Source organism: Meles meles, chromosome X (assembly GCF_922984935.1).
Source record: "Meles meles chromosome X, mMelMel3.1 paternal haplotype, whole genome shotgun sequence".
In the NCBI taxonomy this organism is placed as follows: Eukaryota; Metazoa; Chordata; class Mammalia; order Carnivora; family Mustelidae; genus Meles; species Meles meles.
Window position 1 is genome coordinate 43,438,504 of NC_060087.1, and position 17,209 is coordinate 43,455,712.

The 17,209-nt window shown below is 54.4% G+C and overlaps 1 protein-coding gene across 6 annotated transcripts in view; it reads right to left on the reverse strand.

Moving 5' to 3' along the window:
* The window catches only part of FOXP3 (forkhead box P3), a 19,261-nt gene continuing 2,052 nt past the window's right edge, over window positions 1-17,209 (reverse strand). Inside the window, exons 2-13 of one of the 6 annotated variants that reach the window (XM_045994998.1) lie at window positions 13,661-15,361; window positions 6,761-6,992; window positions 6,144-6,248; window positions 5,909-6,047; window positions 5,410-5,497; window positions 5,236-5,340; window positions 4,318-4,405; window positions 4,039-4,119; window positions 3,188-3,338; window positions 2,389-2,465; window positions 1,059-1,160; window positions 1-848 (exon numbers count right to left, since the gene is read on the reverse strand). In XM_045994998.1, coding sequence (XP_045850954.1) covers window positions 699-848; window positions 1,059-1,160; window positions 2,389-2,465; window positions 3,188-3,338; window positions 4,039-4,119; window positions 4,318-4,405; window positions 5,236-5,340; window positions 5,410-5,497; window positions 5,909-6,047; window positions 6,144-6,248; window positions 6,761-6,992; window positions 13,661-13,737 — 1,395 coding nt within the window. In that variant the 5' untranslated portion in view covers window positions 13,738-15,361 and the 3' untranslated portion in view covers window positions 1-698. Of the gene's footprint in view, window positions 849-1,058; window positions 1,161-2,388; window positions 2,466-3,187; window positions 3,339-4,038; window positions 4,120-4,317; window positions 4,406-5,235; window positions 5,498-5,908; window positions 6,048-6,143; window positions 6,249-6,760; window positions 6,993-13,660; window positions 15,362-17,209 lie in introns of all 6 variants that reach the window. The other 5 variants (XM_045994999.1, XM_045995001.1, XM_045994997.1 and 2 more) reach the window with 5 other exon arrangements.

Below are 17,209 nucleotides of genomic sequence, written 5' to 3' on the forward strand. Positions count from 1 at the left end.
ATGTGCATGCACTTGTGGTGTCCCTGTGTGTTCTCTTGGCCTGTGAGCGAGCTGATGTCTTGGGAGCTGCATGAGAATGTGCATGACTGGGGTGTGTTTGTGTGGCTCTTTGGGACCTGAGATCCTAAAGGTATCAAGGCTGCTTCTGTGCAGGGCGGGGGTGGGGTGTGCTGGGCACACCCCATGTGACACCACATGCATGTGTGTGCCAGGCAGGGGGATGGCCGTGGGTGCGTGCTTCGGGGGTTGTGGGTTGACAGGACCATGCTCAGGTGCAATGGTCTGTGAGGCTGTAGAGGTTGGGGTTATCCGAGAGTACTGAGGCAGGTTCTTTGTCCTGTGTCCAAGGGACAGGATGGCCCCTGTGTGTGTGTGTGTGTGTGTGTCTTCCAGCCCAAAGATCACCTGTCTGAGCGACCGAGGCAGGCTGTGTGTGTGGTTGGTGTGAAGGCTCAGTTTGGCTAAAGAGCTTGTTGTGGGAAGCTGAGCCAGGGGGCAGGAGCCAGGGCACCTTGGTGCAGGGCGGATGCTCTAGAAGGATCGTCGGCTGAGGCTCAGGGTCCCTGGCAGGCAAGACTGTGCACACCTCACTTCTTGGCCCCAGTGGGCATGTCCAGGGCCCATCACCCCTGCCCCTGGCCACTTCCACCCCCCATTTCAGCCCCTGTCCATCCTTCCTCCTTTCCTTGGTTTTGAGGTTAGGGGCCGGGTGTGGGGTTAGCACTCCTGCTGGGCCTCTGGCTCCTCTTCTTGCGGAACTCGAATTCATCCACGGTCCACACGGCCCCTTTCTCGCTCTCCACCCGCACGAAGCACTTGTGCAGGCTTAGGTTGTGGCGGATGGCGTTCTGTGGGAGGAAAGCCCACCGGGCCGGGGGTAGGAGGAACGGCTAGGCAGTCAGCCTCTGAGGTCAGCAGGACCCAGCCCAAACCGGCCTCCCAGCCCTTCCCGACATGTCTACAAGCCCCCCCACCACGCCGCCGACTCCTGAGCTCGGCCCAGCACCCCGGTGACATTGGAGGCCCTCCCAGCCACTGCCACAGCCAGAAGAGCTCACCTTCCAGGTGGCAGGGTGGTTTCTGAAGAAGGCAAACATGCGCGTGAACCAGTGGTAGATCTCGTTGAGTGTCCGCTGCTTCTCGGGAGCCTCCAGGATGGCCTGGAGGTTAGGGAGTCAGGTGGTCAGGGAGCCCTTCCCCTGAAGTTGGGCTGAGGGTGGCAGTGGCCCACCCTGGGTGTCTGACAGGGGTGGAACTGGGGTGGGCAGGGGAAGGGAGGGAGGGAGACGGTGTGCGGGGATAGGTCAGAGACAGAGTTAGAAGTGGGGTGAGATGGAGGGTCGCAGTAAGGTCTGGTTCGGGGTAGGCCCGGGATTGGGTTAAAGGTCTGGGATGGAGTTGGAGCTGTCCTTCTCCACGGGAGCAAGGCGTCAGGGTTTGGGAAGGTCAAAACCCAGGAGGGGGGGGGCCAAGTTAAGGATGTGGGAGGGGTAAAGGGCCAGGTAGAGTTAAAGGTTAGCAGGGAAGGGGCTGGTTAAGGGTCTGGCTGGGGATGGACCGGGGCGAGTTGAGGGCTGAGAGATGGGATGGCATTAAGGTCGGGAGTCCAAGCCGAGCCTGGTGATGGAGTTATTTTCTGTATTAGGCATGTGCTTAGAGTCAAGGTCAAGAACGAATTTGGTTGTATGTGGTCGTTCAGGGTCAGGGCTTGTGTTAGGTGTGGAGTGAGGCTAACGGTCAGGGAATTGGATCTGTTTGGATTTAGGAGTGGGGTAAGGAAAGGGTGGGAGATTACCACCACAGTGAGGTTCTGGGTCAGGGTGGGGCCAGGTGGGGGAATGTGTGTTGTTGTGGAAGGGTTAGGTGTGGGCCTAGGATGAAAGTTCTGGGCAAGCATTAGGGAGATTCAAATGAAGGGGCTGGGACTGGGTGAGGCCAAGGGTCAGATAGGTGTCACAAGGAAGGGGTGAGAGGCAGGATCCTACCGGCTTATTGGGGTATGTGGGGGCTGGGGAAGGAGTTAGGATAGTATCTGTGGTGGGTTTAGGGCAAGGGGCAAAGATCAGGGTCATCTGGGGGCTATTTTACGGGTCTGGGAGGGGGTTAAGTATGGGGTCGAGGTGGGCCCCGGGAAAGGGGTGGGGCGAGGGCCAGAATTTGGCTCACAAAGACCTGGATAGTGGTTTCGGTTTGGGTTGAGGGAGCAGGTCTGGGGTAGAGCCGGCATGGGGGCGGGTGGGGAATCCTGTGGGAGGCCTGGGTTTGTTCATGAGGGAGCCTTTCCTGGGGGCGCTTGGGAGGAGGCTGGGAATGTGGGAGCCTGGTGCTCCCCTTCCTCCCCCCATCGCCATTTCTTTTCCTTCTCCTTGGCCCACACCGCCTGCTTACCCAGCGGATGAGGGTGGCATAGGTGAAGGGAGGCCGCATGTTGTGGAACTTGAAGTAGTCCATGTTGTGGAAGAACTCTGTAGGGGATGGGGGAGGATCAGGTCCCGTCCTGGAGCTCCTCCCTCTTCCATCCCCCACGCCACAAGAAGAGGCCGCCCAGCTGAGATCCCTCACTGCCAGTGGTCACCGTCATGGTGAGCATGCTGAGCATTGGGCGCTGATGTGTCATTTACTGCTTTGCACTACTTGCACCAAAATGGGCCTCACCATCACTGAAGTTGAAAGGAAGTAAAGTAACTTGTACACCAGAGGGATTCAGGTGGCCAAGTGGTAGAGGCAGGATGGCACTCAAGGGCCCTGATCCCTCTTAAGCCCACAGCCCAGGCCTTGCGGGCAGCCCCTGGATCCGTGAGCTGGGGAGAATCCCCCCCCCCCCCCGCTTTTCCTTGGAGGGGGAAGGGAGAGTCCCTGGGGAGAGGGGGGAGCTAGTTCCCTCCCTGCCCTCCCTTCTGACAACCGAATGGAGTAGCCAAAGCCCAGATTGAGTGAGCCCCAGGCCCCAGGGGAGATGGACTAGACAGGAGAAACTGCGGTGGGGGGTGGGGGGGAGCAGGGGGCTTACAGGCCTTGCAAACGCTGAAAAGCAGCTTTGGCAAGGGGTTGTGTTTTCCCAAAGGCTGAGTGGCAGTGCTGGGGAGGGTTGGTCCTGGCTGTCTCCCACCTCGGGCCAATGGGGGATGAGGGGCTGGGGGTGGGGTACGTGGAGGCTGGACCACGTAGGGATGTGGACCATCCTTACCTGGGAACGTACTGTTTCCATGGCTGCCCCAGAGGTGCCTCCTCACAGCGAACAGGCCATCAGGGGACTCCTGGGGGCTGGGCCACGCTGGGCCAGTGGTGACTGGAGTGCCACTGGCCACGATGCAGCACGAGCCCTTGTCCGATGACACCTGTGGGGGGAGAGAAGAGAATGGCTGGTGATTCAGAGGCTTAAACTTTCCACTTCAATTTTAAGTAAGTTTTTTTTTTTCCCAAAGCGAGGGATCTCTCTTCCCAATTCCAGTCTGATACAGAATCCCACAAAGCAGCATTGAGCTGTATGATGCCGGGGCCACGAGCTGGGGCTGAGTTGGGCTCCCTACCCAACGGTCCCTTAATCTTAGGGATGATAGTAATAACTATTGTGAGTTTCCTCACGAGGATTTGATAAATTAACCCCAGCAACGGGAAAGTGCTTGGGAAAGGGGCCTGGTCCCCAGGGCCAGCTTCACGGGTGTGTGGCCTGTGTGATCACAGGGGTCCCTGCCCTTTGTTTACTGCTCTGTGGAGGTCATCTTGAAACCCGGGCCCCATGTGTCTATTTTGCACCAGCCCCTGCCCGCTGCGTGTTACACGGCCAACCCTGCCCACGGCATTGGCTCTGTTGTCCAGTAAATGCTTGGTGATTTGCCATTGCTTTGAAAACCCCAGATCATGATGTTTTGGGACCTTGGGGGGTAGAGGATTTGTAACGGAGGGGAGAGGTTTCCAGGTCTGGGCATGTTTGGAGCTGGGGATGGGGGGCACAGAGTCCCAGGGCGTGGGTGTGAGAGCAGGTCCCCTCCGCCCCCTCCAGCCGCCTGTACCGCTTGTGGGCCGAGGGTGGCTCACCGTGGATGGGGCTTTGGTCAGGGCCATCTTCCCAGCCAGGTGGGCCTGCATTGCGCCCAGCTTCTCCTTCTCCAGCACCAGCTGTGAGGACAGGTGCAAAGTGAGGCCTCAATTTGGCCTTTCTCTGCCATATCCTGGCTCAGGCCGTGATCCTCCCTGGGAGTGCCCTACCCCCTCCTTTCCTTTATGCCAGCCCCCGTCCTGAGTGAGCTTGGCTCCCGGCACAGGGTAGACGGAAGGCTCGCCCATCATCCCCCAACCACCCCTCTCCTCCGTCACCTGCTGCTCCAGAGACTGCACCACCTCCCTCTGGAGGAGACACTGTGCCCTGCCCTTCTCATCTAGGAGATGGTCCGCCTGGCAGTGCCTGGGTAGGGGGAAGAGTCCACGTGGGTGACCATGCTGGGCCTGGCCTCCCGGCTCACCACTCCGAGTGAGGAGGGCCAGACCTTTAGGGAAGTCTCGTTGCCTCAGCCTCCTCCCCTCTCTACCTCAGTCTCCCTCTTACACCTGCTGTTCCTTCAACACACGCTACTTGGCATCTCTGGTGCCAGGTCTGAGCTCGCCACCGGAGCCTGGCTAGGGTGCTGGAGACGATGTTGGAAGGCTGGTGAGCTGAGAGGTAGGCGAGGACAGGAGAGGCACTCCAGGTGGGGAGGGGTGGACAGCCTGTGCAAACTCATGGTCGTGAAGAGGACAGGGTGTAGAATTGCCACTGATAGTTGGGTATGGTGGGAGAAGGGGTGTGTGTGTATGTGTTTGTGTTGGGGGAGGCAGCAAGAGTCACCGTGAGAGTCTGGAACTGTGGGGATCAATGAAATCAGGATGGGTAGGGGAGCAGAAGCCTGGCTGCCTGGATTCAAATTCCAGCTCTGTGACTTTGGAACTGAGTGATCTCGATTAAGACACTTAACTTTTTTATGGCCTCAGTTTCTGTATCAGTAAAATGGAGGTAGGTAATAGTTTACACCTCTGTTATGATGCCCCATTGCACAGATGAGGAAACCAGGGGCCAGAGAAGCTAAGTAACTTGCCCAAGGCCACACAGCCAGTGAGTGGGATTTGAACCTATGGTCTTAGCCTTTGCCTTTTGCCTCATCACTCTGTACTAAGATGAGGCCTGAGCTGAGACCTGTACCACAGGCCTTTTCCCACACTGGGGACCCTCCTGGACTAGTGTGAGCCTGGGTCACTCACTTGAAGAAATCCTCTGGCTCCTCAAAGACCTTCTCACATCCGGGCCACTTGCAGACACCATTTGCCAGCAGCGAGTAGGAGCCCTGGGGCATGGTCGAGAGGGCACTAGGAGGACAGAGGGTGTAAGGGGAGGCAATGGCAGAGCAAGGGTCCTTCCCAGCCTGGTCCACTGACCTGTCTTTCCTGGGTGTGCTGGGGCTTGGGAAGGTGCAGAGCAGCGCTGGCTCCCTGGACACCCACTCCAGACTGGCCACGTTGATCCCTGCGGGTGGGGATGGGGTACCTTTGGGACCTTAGGCTGGTCCCTTGGGCTTGGCCCACAGAGACTCTCATTTTGAACTTCCCACCCTCCTGAGCCTCTCAGACCCCGATTCCCAGGGACTCTATTGGCCCTAACACCCAAGGTTTCTTGGGGAGCAGCTCAAAGGCTGCCATTTGCGAGAGCTGACATTTCGACTGCAGAGACCTGTGGTTCTGTGATTCGTGCCTTTCTGCATCTTTCAGGTTCTGAGCCTGACATTTTTTGGAGGCTGGAGTTTCCCAGATGATAAGACCTGATGCCTCTGACCTCCTGAGGGCCGCCATTCAGCAGCCTACGCAGCTCACGTTCAAGCCCTGGGGGGTGGGGGTGGGGCTTGGGGTTCTGTAGAGCTGTGGGATGGGGGGGTGTTACCAGGTGGCAGGCCAGGCCGGGCCTTGAGGGAGAAGACACTGGTGGCAGCAGTGGGTGGCGGCAGGCTGATCATAGCTGGGCTGTCCAGTGGGCGAACCTGCAGCACGGGGGTCCGAGTGTGGGAATCCACCGTTGAGAGCTGGGGGCACACAGGGGCTGTGGTTCAGCCTCCTCCCCGCCGCGGCACCCAGTTGTCCCACCTGCTCCCGCCGCCCTGCCCATTCTGGGTCAGTACCTGGTGCATGAAGTGTGGCCTGTCCTGGAGGAGGGCTTGCAAGTGGGGCGAGGGGCCCAGCCGTGCCCCAGACGGTGCCACCATGACTAGGGGCACTGTGGGCAGCTGAGGGGGGGAGAAGGCAGGCGTGTGAGATGCCATCCTTATCCTCACTTTTCTACATGTCTAGTTCATACACTCCTCACCACAGCCCCACACGGCAGGTATTCTGACCATCCCCACTTTACGTATGTGGAGAGCGAATGACTTTTTTAAGATCAAACAGCTAATAGGTGGCTGAGTTGGCCTCAACCCCGTCACCTCACCTCTCTGGGCACCAGCCCTCTCCCTTGTCATGTGGGGATGCGGACACAGGGCCACACCTGTGGGACCATGATAGGATCTCCTCTCCTGAGACCGGGATTGGGAGGTCGGGGAGAGCCTTGAATCTCTGAGACCTGCTAACTGGGGACTTTCTTGGCCCCGCGACATCTGCATAAGTCACAGACTTGCCTGGGACCCAGAAAACCACTTCCTGTGCCCCAGCTGGGCCCCCCGCCCAGTGCCACAGTAAAGGTCGGCACCTGTAGGCCCAGGTACCTCACCCTGCCTGCCCCATCCTGGGCCCTGGGCCTCACCTGCAGCTGCGATGGTGGCATGGGGTTCAAAGAGGAGGAGGAGGCATGGGCCCCGCCTCGGAGGTCCCGGCCCTGGAAAGTCGCCCCCGGGCCCTTGGCCCCAAGCAGGTCTGAAGCTTTGGTTGTAGCCCTCCAGTTGGGTGAGGCTCCCTGGGATGGGCCAAGCACCAAGGAAGGGGCCGAGGGCTTGGCTGGCCTGGGGTTGGGCATTGAGTCCTTGTCCGAGGGCAGGCTGTGGGGACATAGGGGGAAGGAGTTACACGTGTCTCCAGCGGTGGTGTGAACTGCTCGACCACTTGAACCATGTAGACCACCCCTCGCCCCGTGCCCCGGTCAGAGCAGGCATCAGTTGGGGCCTGTCCTCAAGGGCTCCACGGCTGGACCCCAGCTCCGATCATGCACACATGTGGCACAGTGTGCATACATTGGTGTCGGGAACGCAGATGTGCATGTGTCTCCACACACATCCCAGGTGCAGACGTGCCCGGCTCTGGCTCTCAGCCTGCCTGTGCGTGCTGGCAGAGCGCTGGTGGTGATGTGTCCTCCACAAGGGAGGTGGGGGCTTAGGGTTATTTCTGGGGCCTCAGCCACAGGCAGGTGTCAGCTTTTCTTCTCCCAACCACGTGGGGCTCGTCCCCAGGCCTCAGGCTCCTGGTCCTCCCTGCACTATACACAGGCCATACAACCTTTGCTGATCCTGCTGGGACTGGCTTCTGAGTCTCTGGGTGGCATTATTTTATCCCAGTGACCCGGCATGTACAAGAGTGGAGGGGGGCATGGACTCAAGGTCCTTCTGGCTGCGGGGAGAGGGACAGACTCTTGGAAGGTGAAAGCAGGAGTACTGGTGAGGAGGCTCCTGTGACAGTCCAGGCAAGTGACAGTGGTGGCACAGACCAGGATGGTGTTGGTGGAGATGGTAAGTTGGTGGATTCTGAGTGTGATTTGAAGGTGGAGTCAGGAGAATTTGCTGGCAGCTTGGATGTGGTGGGGGGTGGTGAGAGGGGGAGGGTCAAGGAAAATTCTGGCATGGTATTTGCCTGAGCAGGCAGGAAGGACCGAGTGGACATCTTCTGAGCTGGGGGGAGCAAGGTTGGGGGTGACAATCAGGGATGGATAGACACAAAGAGTCTGGCATTAGACACACGAGTGGAAATACTGAGTGGGAAGTGGAGGACAGGAGTCTGGAGCTCAGGCAGGGGCGGGGTCTGATCATCTCTGGGCTCCTGCCTTGCACGAAGCTGACATGGCAGGTACCGGAGAGCAGGGAGAGCTTAGGTCCCCTGAGCCAGGGCCGGTGGGAGCATCTTGACTCAGGCCTCACCAGCATTTACCCCAACTCTGCTCTCCAAGCCTGCACTCCTACTAGATGCTGTGCCTGGAATGTCTGCTCTTCCCCCGTATCCCCTATCCGAACCCCATCCAGAAAGTCCTCCATAATGGCGTTGGGCTCCTTTGCTGAGCCCCAGAACCGAACCCTCTGTGACAGGCAGGGCTTCTGCTTCTCAGAATCCCAGTCTAAGAGGAAGCTGGAGCTGGAAGGGACCACCTAGCCCAACCACTACTTTACTGAAGGGAACACCCAGGTGCGTTCCACAGTCCCACCACAACTTGAGAGCTCCCTGTCTTTCTCCAGAAAGTGTGTGTGTGTGTGCATGTGACTCTCCACCGCACAGCACTCGGTTGGGCACAGCTGCCGATAGTAGCCCAAGCTGGCACAAGGGGGGTTTAGGGGAGCAGCTGCACCTTCCTTTCTTTGCTGTCAGCTCATGGGATTGTCAGGAGCTCTCACATGGAGGGAGGTGGGGGTAAGAATCCAGGTAGTAAACTCTCAGTCTCTTGGTGCGGGGGGTGGTGGTGGTGGCGTAGAACATTACTGTGTGAGAGGCAAGAGCCTGGATCTGTGGAAGCTCAGGACTCAGGGACCATGAGGAGGTGAGCAAATGGGTGAAGGTGGAGATCGGGGAGAGGCTTCTAGAAGCCAATGCATGCCAAAGACTGCCAGCAGTCCTCCAAGACCTAGAAGGGAGGCATGGACAGATCATCCCTTGTAGCCTTAGAAGGAACCACCCTGCTGGCACCTTGATCTTGGACTTCCGGCCTCCAGAAGTGGGAGACCATAAATTTCTGTTGTTTCAGCACCCCCCAGCTTGTGGTAAATGGTTATAGAAGCCTGAGTAAATGAATACCAACTTTGGTCTGTGAGTGGATGGTCTCCGCCACTCTGGCCTGGCCCAGACGGCTGGCCCGTGGTCACTTCTGACGGTGCTGGGACACTTGGCTGGGGCTTATAAGAAATCTTTTCCTCAAACATATCTGGAACGTCCAGCCTCAGGGAAGCACAGGGACATTCTCAGAAAGGGGACATAGATACGGTGTGTCTGGTGGTGGGGAACCTGGAGGGCCGGGCTGGGCAGCCAGCTTCCTGCATTGTCTGTCGGGGCGTCCCTTTCTGACTGTTTCTCAGAAGCTGCATGGAGGTTGTTTCTGGGACACAGAGAGTGTTTTCATATCGGGGTCTGCATCTGGGCCCTGTTGTCACATCCCCAGATTTTCCGCCATTGACGTCATGGCGGCCGGATGCGCAGGGCTTCATCGGCACCAAGGAGGAAGAGAAGGGGGCAGACCCCCCCCACCACGGGTTTCGTTCCGAGAATTGGCTGGCCCATCCTGCAGCTGCCTTGGCCCAGGTGGGGGTGATGTGGGTGCTTGCGGATGTGGTGAGTGACGTCCATCTGGCCCCCATGGCAAGTCCTGGGCCTTGTAGACTTGAGCCATGGAGAGGCCAAAGGTTTGAGGCCAAAGGTTTGCTTGGGGACTACCACGCAGACCCTAGAGCTGTTGGGACCCTGGGGGTCTTCAAATGGTACTATGCCATAACCTCCGAATCATAGAACGTCATTTCTTATGTTCAAAGGATCCCAGAGTCTCAAAACCCTCTGGGCGGGGGGGTCCTTGGGTCCAACTTCACAGATGGTGAAGGCCAATGTCAATGGTGTCCAAACTCACTGAAACTCCCTGAAGGACAGGCAGCTCACTACCTCACAGGGTCTCTGGCCTTACCAGGCTTGGCATTGTAGGAAGCCTCTGCTTCTTCTGACAGTTTCCCTCCTAAGTTCTGTGACAGCAGAATGATCAGAATCATCTCCTTGACTCCCCTGACCCTGGGGTTGGGCTCGGCCATTAACTAGCTATAACTCTCCTTGGGCTTACATGTAAACTGGGACAGTAATCATACCCCTCATCCAAAGTTAATGCACATGAAATGCTTAACAAAATGTCAGTGATGATAAATGAACACGTGCAGGGCCTCAGTCTCCCTGTTCATTCTGGGACTATGTTCCTGTACTCATAGCCGTTCCACAGGAGATGGGGAGGAAAGGAGGGGGAGTTAGAGGCCAGCATGCCTTTGGCTAGGGCCTCATGGTAGGGGACAGGAAGAGTCTTGGCCAGTAGGGAGCCCACTGCCAGGATCTCTGGAGGGGTCCCGGGATGGAAGTTCCCGGGAACCCGTGCCCACTCTGGGGATATGGTTGAGCTCTATCCACAGCCAGACCCACAGCCAAACTGGCTGACTTATGTCCTTCCAGTATCACTACCCTCTGGCCACAGGCCTTCTGATTCATGGGACCCTGGGACCCCACCCAGACTAGCTCTTAGGAGGTTGGGCCCCATACTGGCCCATGTGGCCACAGAGCCTCCTGTCTGAGTAAGGGTCCAAGTTGTGAGAAGGCAGAAGGGGAAATGGCAGCAGCCAGGGGGCAGCTCAGCTCCCCCTCCACCCCTCATGGGTGCTGAGAAGTAAACTGAGGCCCACAGTGCAGGGGAGAGACAGAAGCAGGGTCCTGCCAAGAGTTCCATGGTCTGAGTTGGGTCTTAACTCTGCCACTCCATCCCTGTGAGGCCTTGGGAGAGGCCCTCTTGCTGATCTCCAGGCCTCAGTTTGCTCCTGCGTACACTGGGCAGAGAGAAGCATGGAGGAGATAAGGGTCAGGGCCCTTCCACTCTGTGTCTGGGGGACCTGCTACATGTCTGCAGGGCCTCGAGTCAACAACAGCCCCTCCACCCAGGGGACTGGCTGAGAGACAGGGATACACAAAGAGACAGAGACAGAGAGAGACAGACAGACATAGGGGGACACAAAGACCCAGAGAACAAGAGATACAGAGAGATGCAAGAAACATGAGGTGGGACAGAGATACACAGAGAGTAAGAGATGCTGAGGGAGGGAGGGAGAGAGAGAGAAAGAGAGAGAGAGAGAGAGAGAGAGAGAGAAAGGAGGGAAGAGGAACTCAAAGGAACAGAAAGACCTAGAAGTATACACAAGGAGGGAGACAGAGAATGAGAGAAACAAAAAGAATAAGAGAACAGCACAGGGAGATGGGAAGAGGATGAGGTAGGAAGAGGGAGAGGGGGAGAGAGAGGGAGAGATGTCCCAAATAGAGATAGAGACAGAGAAAGAGGGAAACAGAGGGATGGGGGGGGGGAGAGAGAGAGAGAGAGAGAGAGAGAGATGGATGCCCCAAATAAGAATTGTTGTTGGTCTCTGGCTACAGGAACTGAGGCTGCATCAGGTAACAAGGAAAAAAGAAGGGCAAGATGCTGGCGGGGCTGGGTGGTGGGGGGTGGCCTGTGGTTGGGGGATATATTGTACTGTGAAGCAGCAGTCAGCAAAGTGCCATGGCTCAGACACTGGGGAACAGAACAAAACAGAAATCTCAATCACAGACCACTGTCTAGAGGGAAGCGAGTTCGTGATAAATGTGGCATTTCAACCTGGGAGATGGCGGAGGCTACACTATTTGACAAATGCTTCTGGGAATATTAAGGGAAAGATAAAGTTAGTTAATGAATAATCAGTCCACTTTCCCCACCAATTCCTCTCTGGCCAGTTTGAAATGTCACCAGTCAACATATACCCTGAAACACATTCCAGATTTATTAAAGAGATAAGTAAGAATATTTAATACTGCTCTTGGGTTTCTTGTATGCCAGCCCTATGCTAAGCACTTTACGTGATTAATACATTTAATTCTCACAACTCTTTGAGGTAGGTGCTACTATAATCACCACAGTACATACGAGGAAATGAAGGTACAGACAAGTTAAATGCCTGGCTAAAAATCATACAGATGGCTTGGGGTGAGGTTGGGTTTGTCCCAGACAGTCTGGCTCCAGTACCCACACTCTTAACCTCCACAGCAAATGGAAAAAATGAAGCCATAAAAGAGACTAGAAGCCAACAAAGGTGAACATTTATCTCATTTTCAAGTGGGAAAGGACTTTCTAAGCACAAAACCAGAGACAGTAACCACAGAAGGAAAGAGTAACCCATTTGTCTATATAAAAACATCATAGCATCACAAAACTCCATAAACAAATAGAAAAAGTGAGAGATGAATTGGGGGAAAATATCTGCTATACATGTATGCCTATTGGAAGGGTAATATCCTTTTAAATAAAAAGCTGTGACAAATCAATAAGAAAAAAAATGATGAGCACTCCATTGGGACTAAGGATATGACCAGACAACTTAAGAAAAAGTACAAATGCTCAATAAATAGTGTAAATAATCAAAGAAAGCAAATGTCAACAATGTGATAATATTTTTTCTTGCCTGGTATGCTGAAAAAGGATTTAAAAAATGATAATACCCACCCAGGACTGGCTTGAGTACAAGAAGCATATAACAGGACAACCTTTTGGAAGAACGATTTGCAGAGAGGGTCAGACAACCTTAAAAATGCACGTGCCCCTTGTCTCAGCAACTCCATTTTCAGGAATCCAAGGAACTAATGAGGGATGATTATGGGGGAAAGAACTAGAAACAACCTGAATGTCCAGGAACTGGCGCTTGGTCGAACCAACCGTGGTTCATACCAGTGTGAGGACAGTCTTGACAGCCATGAAAGATCATATGTTGAAACAATTTTTAGTGATCTACAAAAACGCTCCTATTAATTGAATAGATCAGGAGCAAAACCAATAGAGAGAGTGGTTCTAATTTGTTTAAAAAAAAATACTAACAGCTAACAGTGAGCACTGCTAAGCCTGCAGAGATGAGCTTGCCCCAGCCCTGAACAGCCTGCTTGGTTCCTGGACATGGACTCTGGACATACACACACACACACACACACACACACACACACACTCATGCACACAAGGTCCCAGGGTAGGACCACACAGCTAAACCACAACCAACAGTGGCATAAAGTACCCCTCTGGAGGTCCCCTCGTGCCGTGCAAGCCCAAGTTCAATTAAGGGCTCAGCCTGACCCGACAGCTCACTATCCTCCGTCGATCGGGGCAAACAGAACTGATGATCACTCTGGTAAAATGGAAATGTCCTCATCGATGTTACTCAATCCACTATTACTAGGCACCAACGGTACAAAGCTCTGTGCTGGGTCATGGAGGGGGTAAGGTCAGTGGGGGAAGGCTAGACAAGAGAGCAGGAGAGACAGTGGGAGAAAGAGGAAAGGAGATAGTGGGAGCGTGGTGAAGATGGAGGAGACAGAGGCAGGGAAGCTGGGCAGAGCCAGAGAAAGGGCGAAGGAGAGTCTGAGTGCCAGGGAAACAGACCGGGAGACAGAGCAACACGGAAAGAGGGAGACAGGGTGAGAAGACAGAAAGTGATGGGAGCTATCAAGAGACAAGAGATGAAGAGGAGGGAGGGGTGTAGTTGAAATTTCCAGTTATACCTGGACAGTTTCAAGTTGTTCAAAGCTCTGAAATTCACAAAGACTGGCAGTTGGCCTATTTAAAAAAAAAATCCTGCCCATCTACACAGCAATCAATTTATTCATCATTGCTTCTGCCCACACATTGATCTAGCACTTTCCCAATCAGTCTGCTGGCATTTATTATTACTATTATAATTGTAAAAAAAGAAAAATCTCTTACCTGACTGGAACCAAAGGAGCTGTCTTGCCGGTACCGGAGGTCCCCTGACCCCCGCCCAGTGCCTGCCTCACTACCATCTCCTCCACTGGACCCGCATCTGATGGGGGAGAGCGGGGACACTCACCTTGGTGAAGTGGACTGACAGAAAAGGATCAGCCTGGCTTGTGGGAAACTGTCACATATCAAAAACAACTTTGCTTTTATACCGAGAAGAAAAACCACGGTGTGGAAGCCACAGACCTCTCTCTCTCTCTTCTAATAATCCAATTTTTTTTTTCGATGAGTGTGTGTGTGCTGATCATCACGGGGTGGGGGGGTTCTCATAGTTTTTTCTCTCTCTTGCTCTCTCTCTCTCTCTCGCTCGCTCTGTTTCTCTTCTTCTTGATTATGAGACTTAAACGGAAATTTTGAAATTTTGGGTTTTTTCTTTGCCCTTTACGAGTCATCTGAAAATATGATTTCTTCCCCTCACCACAGAGGTGAGAGGTATCAATGAGATAACAGGGCTCATGAGAAACCACAGTTTTTTACACAAAAGTGTGTAGAGTTAGAAAAAAAAGGGGGGGGAGCTCAAATAAATCACGGAGGTGTCCCAAGCAGGCAGAGACACCACTCTGCGAATGTGATGGGACAAGAAACACCAGGGAAAGAAACTGAATAGGGCTGGGTTTCCAGAGACTTTGCCCTGCTCCATGCCTCAGTTTCCCTTTAAGCAGAATTGATATGGTCATCACTGTTCTTACTGCCCAGGGAGGGGGATATCTGCAACGCGTCTCCCTACAGAAGGGGACATGGAAGTTATTTCACAGAGGAAAAGGCAGGGAGTCCCTCTCTATCTGCCACAATTTGCAGAATCTAACAGTCTGAGAATCACTAGCTCCCAGAATCCACTTAGCATCACTAAGCGAGGAAAGGGAGAAAAGTCTCGTCTTATCACGCCGTAGGGTCTGAGAGCTCTAACCTGGAGGGTACCCTACAGGGAAGGTCCCGATGAGGCCCCCAGTGTTAATGCATCTGTCCTCATGAAGCCGAGAGGCACCCTAGGACCCCAACCCTCTCCTACTCAGGGACACCACGATCTCAGTCTTTGCAATTCTCTACTTTGAAAAATCCCAGTTTCCAAGGTTTTCGGATGCCAAGTATCCACCATCCTCTCTGTAGCTGACATTTATCTGCAGCTTTCCCCAGGCCAGACACTGTGCTGGGCAAGTCTCCCAAACGATCACGTTCAATCCTCACCACAGCCCTTTGCGGTCCATCTTGTCATCATGGCCATTACACAGATGGGCCAAACAGAGGCGCAAAGTAGTCGACAGACTTGCCCAAGATGATAGAGCTGGCAAGTGGGGACTCTGCCTTCTTTGGTGCTGGATGGGCTTAAAAACACCCAGGTTTCCTTGGGCCCAACAGTCTTGGGTCTTAAATTCGAGGCTGCAGTTGACAGGGAAGTCCTGAGATTTGTAGATTCCTCGGGGTGGGGGGGGAGCTTGAAGCTTGTGAGGTTTTACGGTTGTCCAAGAGTTGGCAGCTGCATTTTCTTACTTGAGCAGTAACCCCTTGAGCAGAAGCCCCAGGCCCCAGGGGCTTCTCCCGATAAGTCATGGCTGTGGCTCCCAGTCCCCGGCTCCTCAGCACCCTGCGTGGCCCAGGGTTCTGCCATCCAACGTCTACTCCAAGCCCTCTGCAAGACTGACTTCAGGCCTGGGGAAGAGAAATTGGAAACCGCTCTTTATTCACATGGTACAAACCTAGTGGCCAAGACCCACCCCTTTGCCCCTTCACCTTCCCCCCCACCCCACCGCCCCACTTCCCAAGCCCTAAAAAAAATCCTTAACTATCCTTAACTCTGACTCACCTTTCTGGAAAATCCCAGAGGGGGCCTGATGGTCTGGCTTTGTGAAGATAAGAAAAAAAAGTGAATATGTGTGTGTGTGTGTGTATATATATATATATATATATATATATATATATATATATATATAAAAGACCAAAAAAAAAAACCAACAAAAAAACAAAACCCAACCCTCCCTACCATTAGTTCAAAACAAAACTTTCACTGGTTGAGGTTTCTGGGTTGGTGGGACACGTCTGAGACCCAGAGATGGCCCGTGTGTGCTGGGCAGCCAGAGGAGGCACCAAAGTGGGATGAGGTCCTCAGGCTGGAGGCTTGCACGGGCTTAACAGCTGTGGCATGTGGTTGGGAGCAAGAGGGTGTGAGGTGCTTGTTGGTCAGGAAGGCATTTTGGGGAGCTGCCTTTATGGATGTTTCCAGGCCCAATGACCCCTTGCTCTGCCTGGACTTGGGTCTGAACGTTACTTATACTTCCTGTGTAACCATAAACTAGGCCAATTCTCGAGGTGGAGGCCTCATTTCTTGCTCTAGGACCTGTCCCCTCTTGAGAGAGGGGACTGGTTTTCTTTTATAAGGTCAGAGGTATACCCTCCCTAGACCATCTCTCCCTCACTGTCATTGGCTCCAGGAGAGGAGGTGCCAGAGAAGTAGAGGGATGACTGAGTTTGACTGGTGCCCCAGGGGCCCAGGAGGCCACTTGAGTGGGGCTCAGGGTGAGGTGATGCTGCTGCTGCTGCTGAGAGCTGGGACCCTTGCAGAGTAAGAGCTGGGGGGGGGGGGGTCAGTGGACAGAGAGGGGCAGAGGTCACCACCTCCTCTCCGTACTGGACTATATCCTCTTGTGTGGAAGGCTCCTGGGGGAGAGTACACAGGAGTACACAGACAGGTCCATGAAAGTCACCAGAGAATGGGGGCAGGGGACTTGGACAGACTTGGGGGATGGAGCCACGGAGATATCTGAGTGGTTCTAGAGGGAACAGCCAGCTCAAAGGCCCTGAGTGGGTGTGTGTGATTTGCTCGAGGTCTACGAAGGTGGTCGGTGTGGTTACAGTGGTGTGAGCAAAAGGAAGAGGGAGAGAAGGTGAGGTCAGAAAGGAGTTATGGGGGTTAGACCCTGCAGGACTTTGTAGCCCATTGTAAGGACTTTGGCTTTTGCTCTGAGTGAGGAGGAGGCCACAGGAGGGTTGTGAGCAAGGAGGAGACAGGAACTGCCTTAGGATTTAACAGGATCCCTCTGACTGCTGAGTATAGAACAGACTGTAGGAGTGAAGATGGAAGCAGGGGCATCAGACACGAGGAAGCTACTGCAGTAATCCAGTGACTGATGGTGGCATTGGCAGTGGAGTGGGGAGGAGAGGCTGGATTCATCAAACATTTTGAATGGAGAGCACACAGAATTTGCTGAAGGATGAGAGTCTTGGGGCCAGACCAGGACACAGATAATGCCCTAACTGGAAGTAAGAAAAAAAAAAAAACTCTCCAAGTCTTATCTTGTTTAAACCCTACTCTTTTGTGTCCCCCCCCCCCCCATTGCTTGCAAGTGAACATATTCCTTCCTGATCCATGACCCCACCCTGGACACTGAGACCTTAGAAGGGAGAGGTTACCGGGGGTGGGGGGGACCTCCTCTCTCCTCAGGATGTCGCATGTCAGCACCTGGCATACAGTAGGTGTTCAGAAAACCCTCCCAGGAGGGA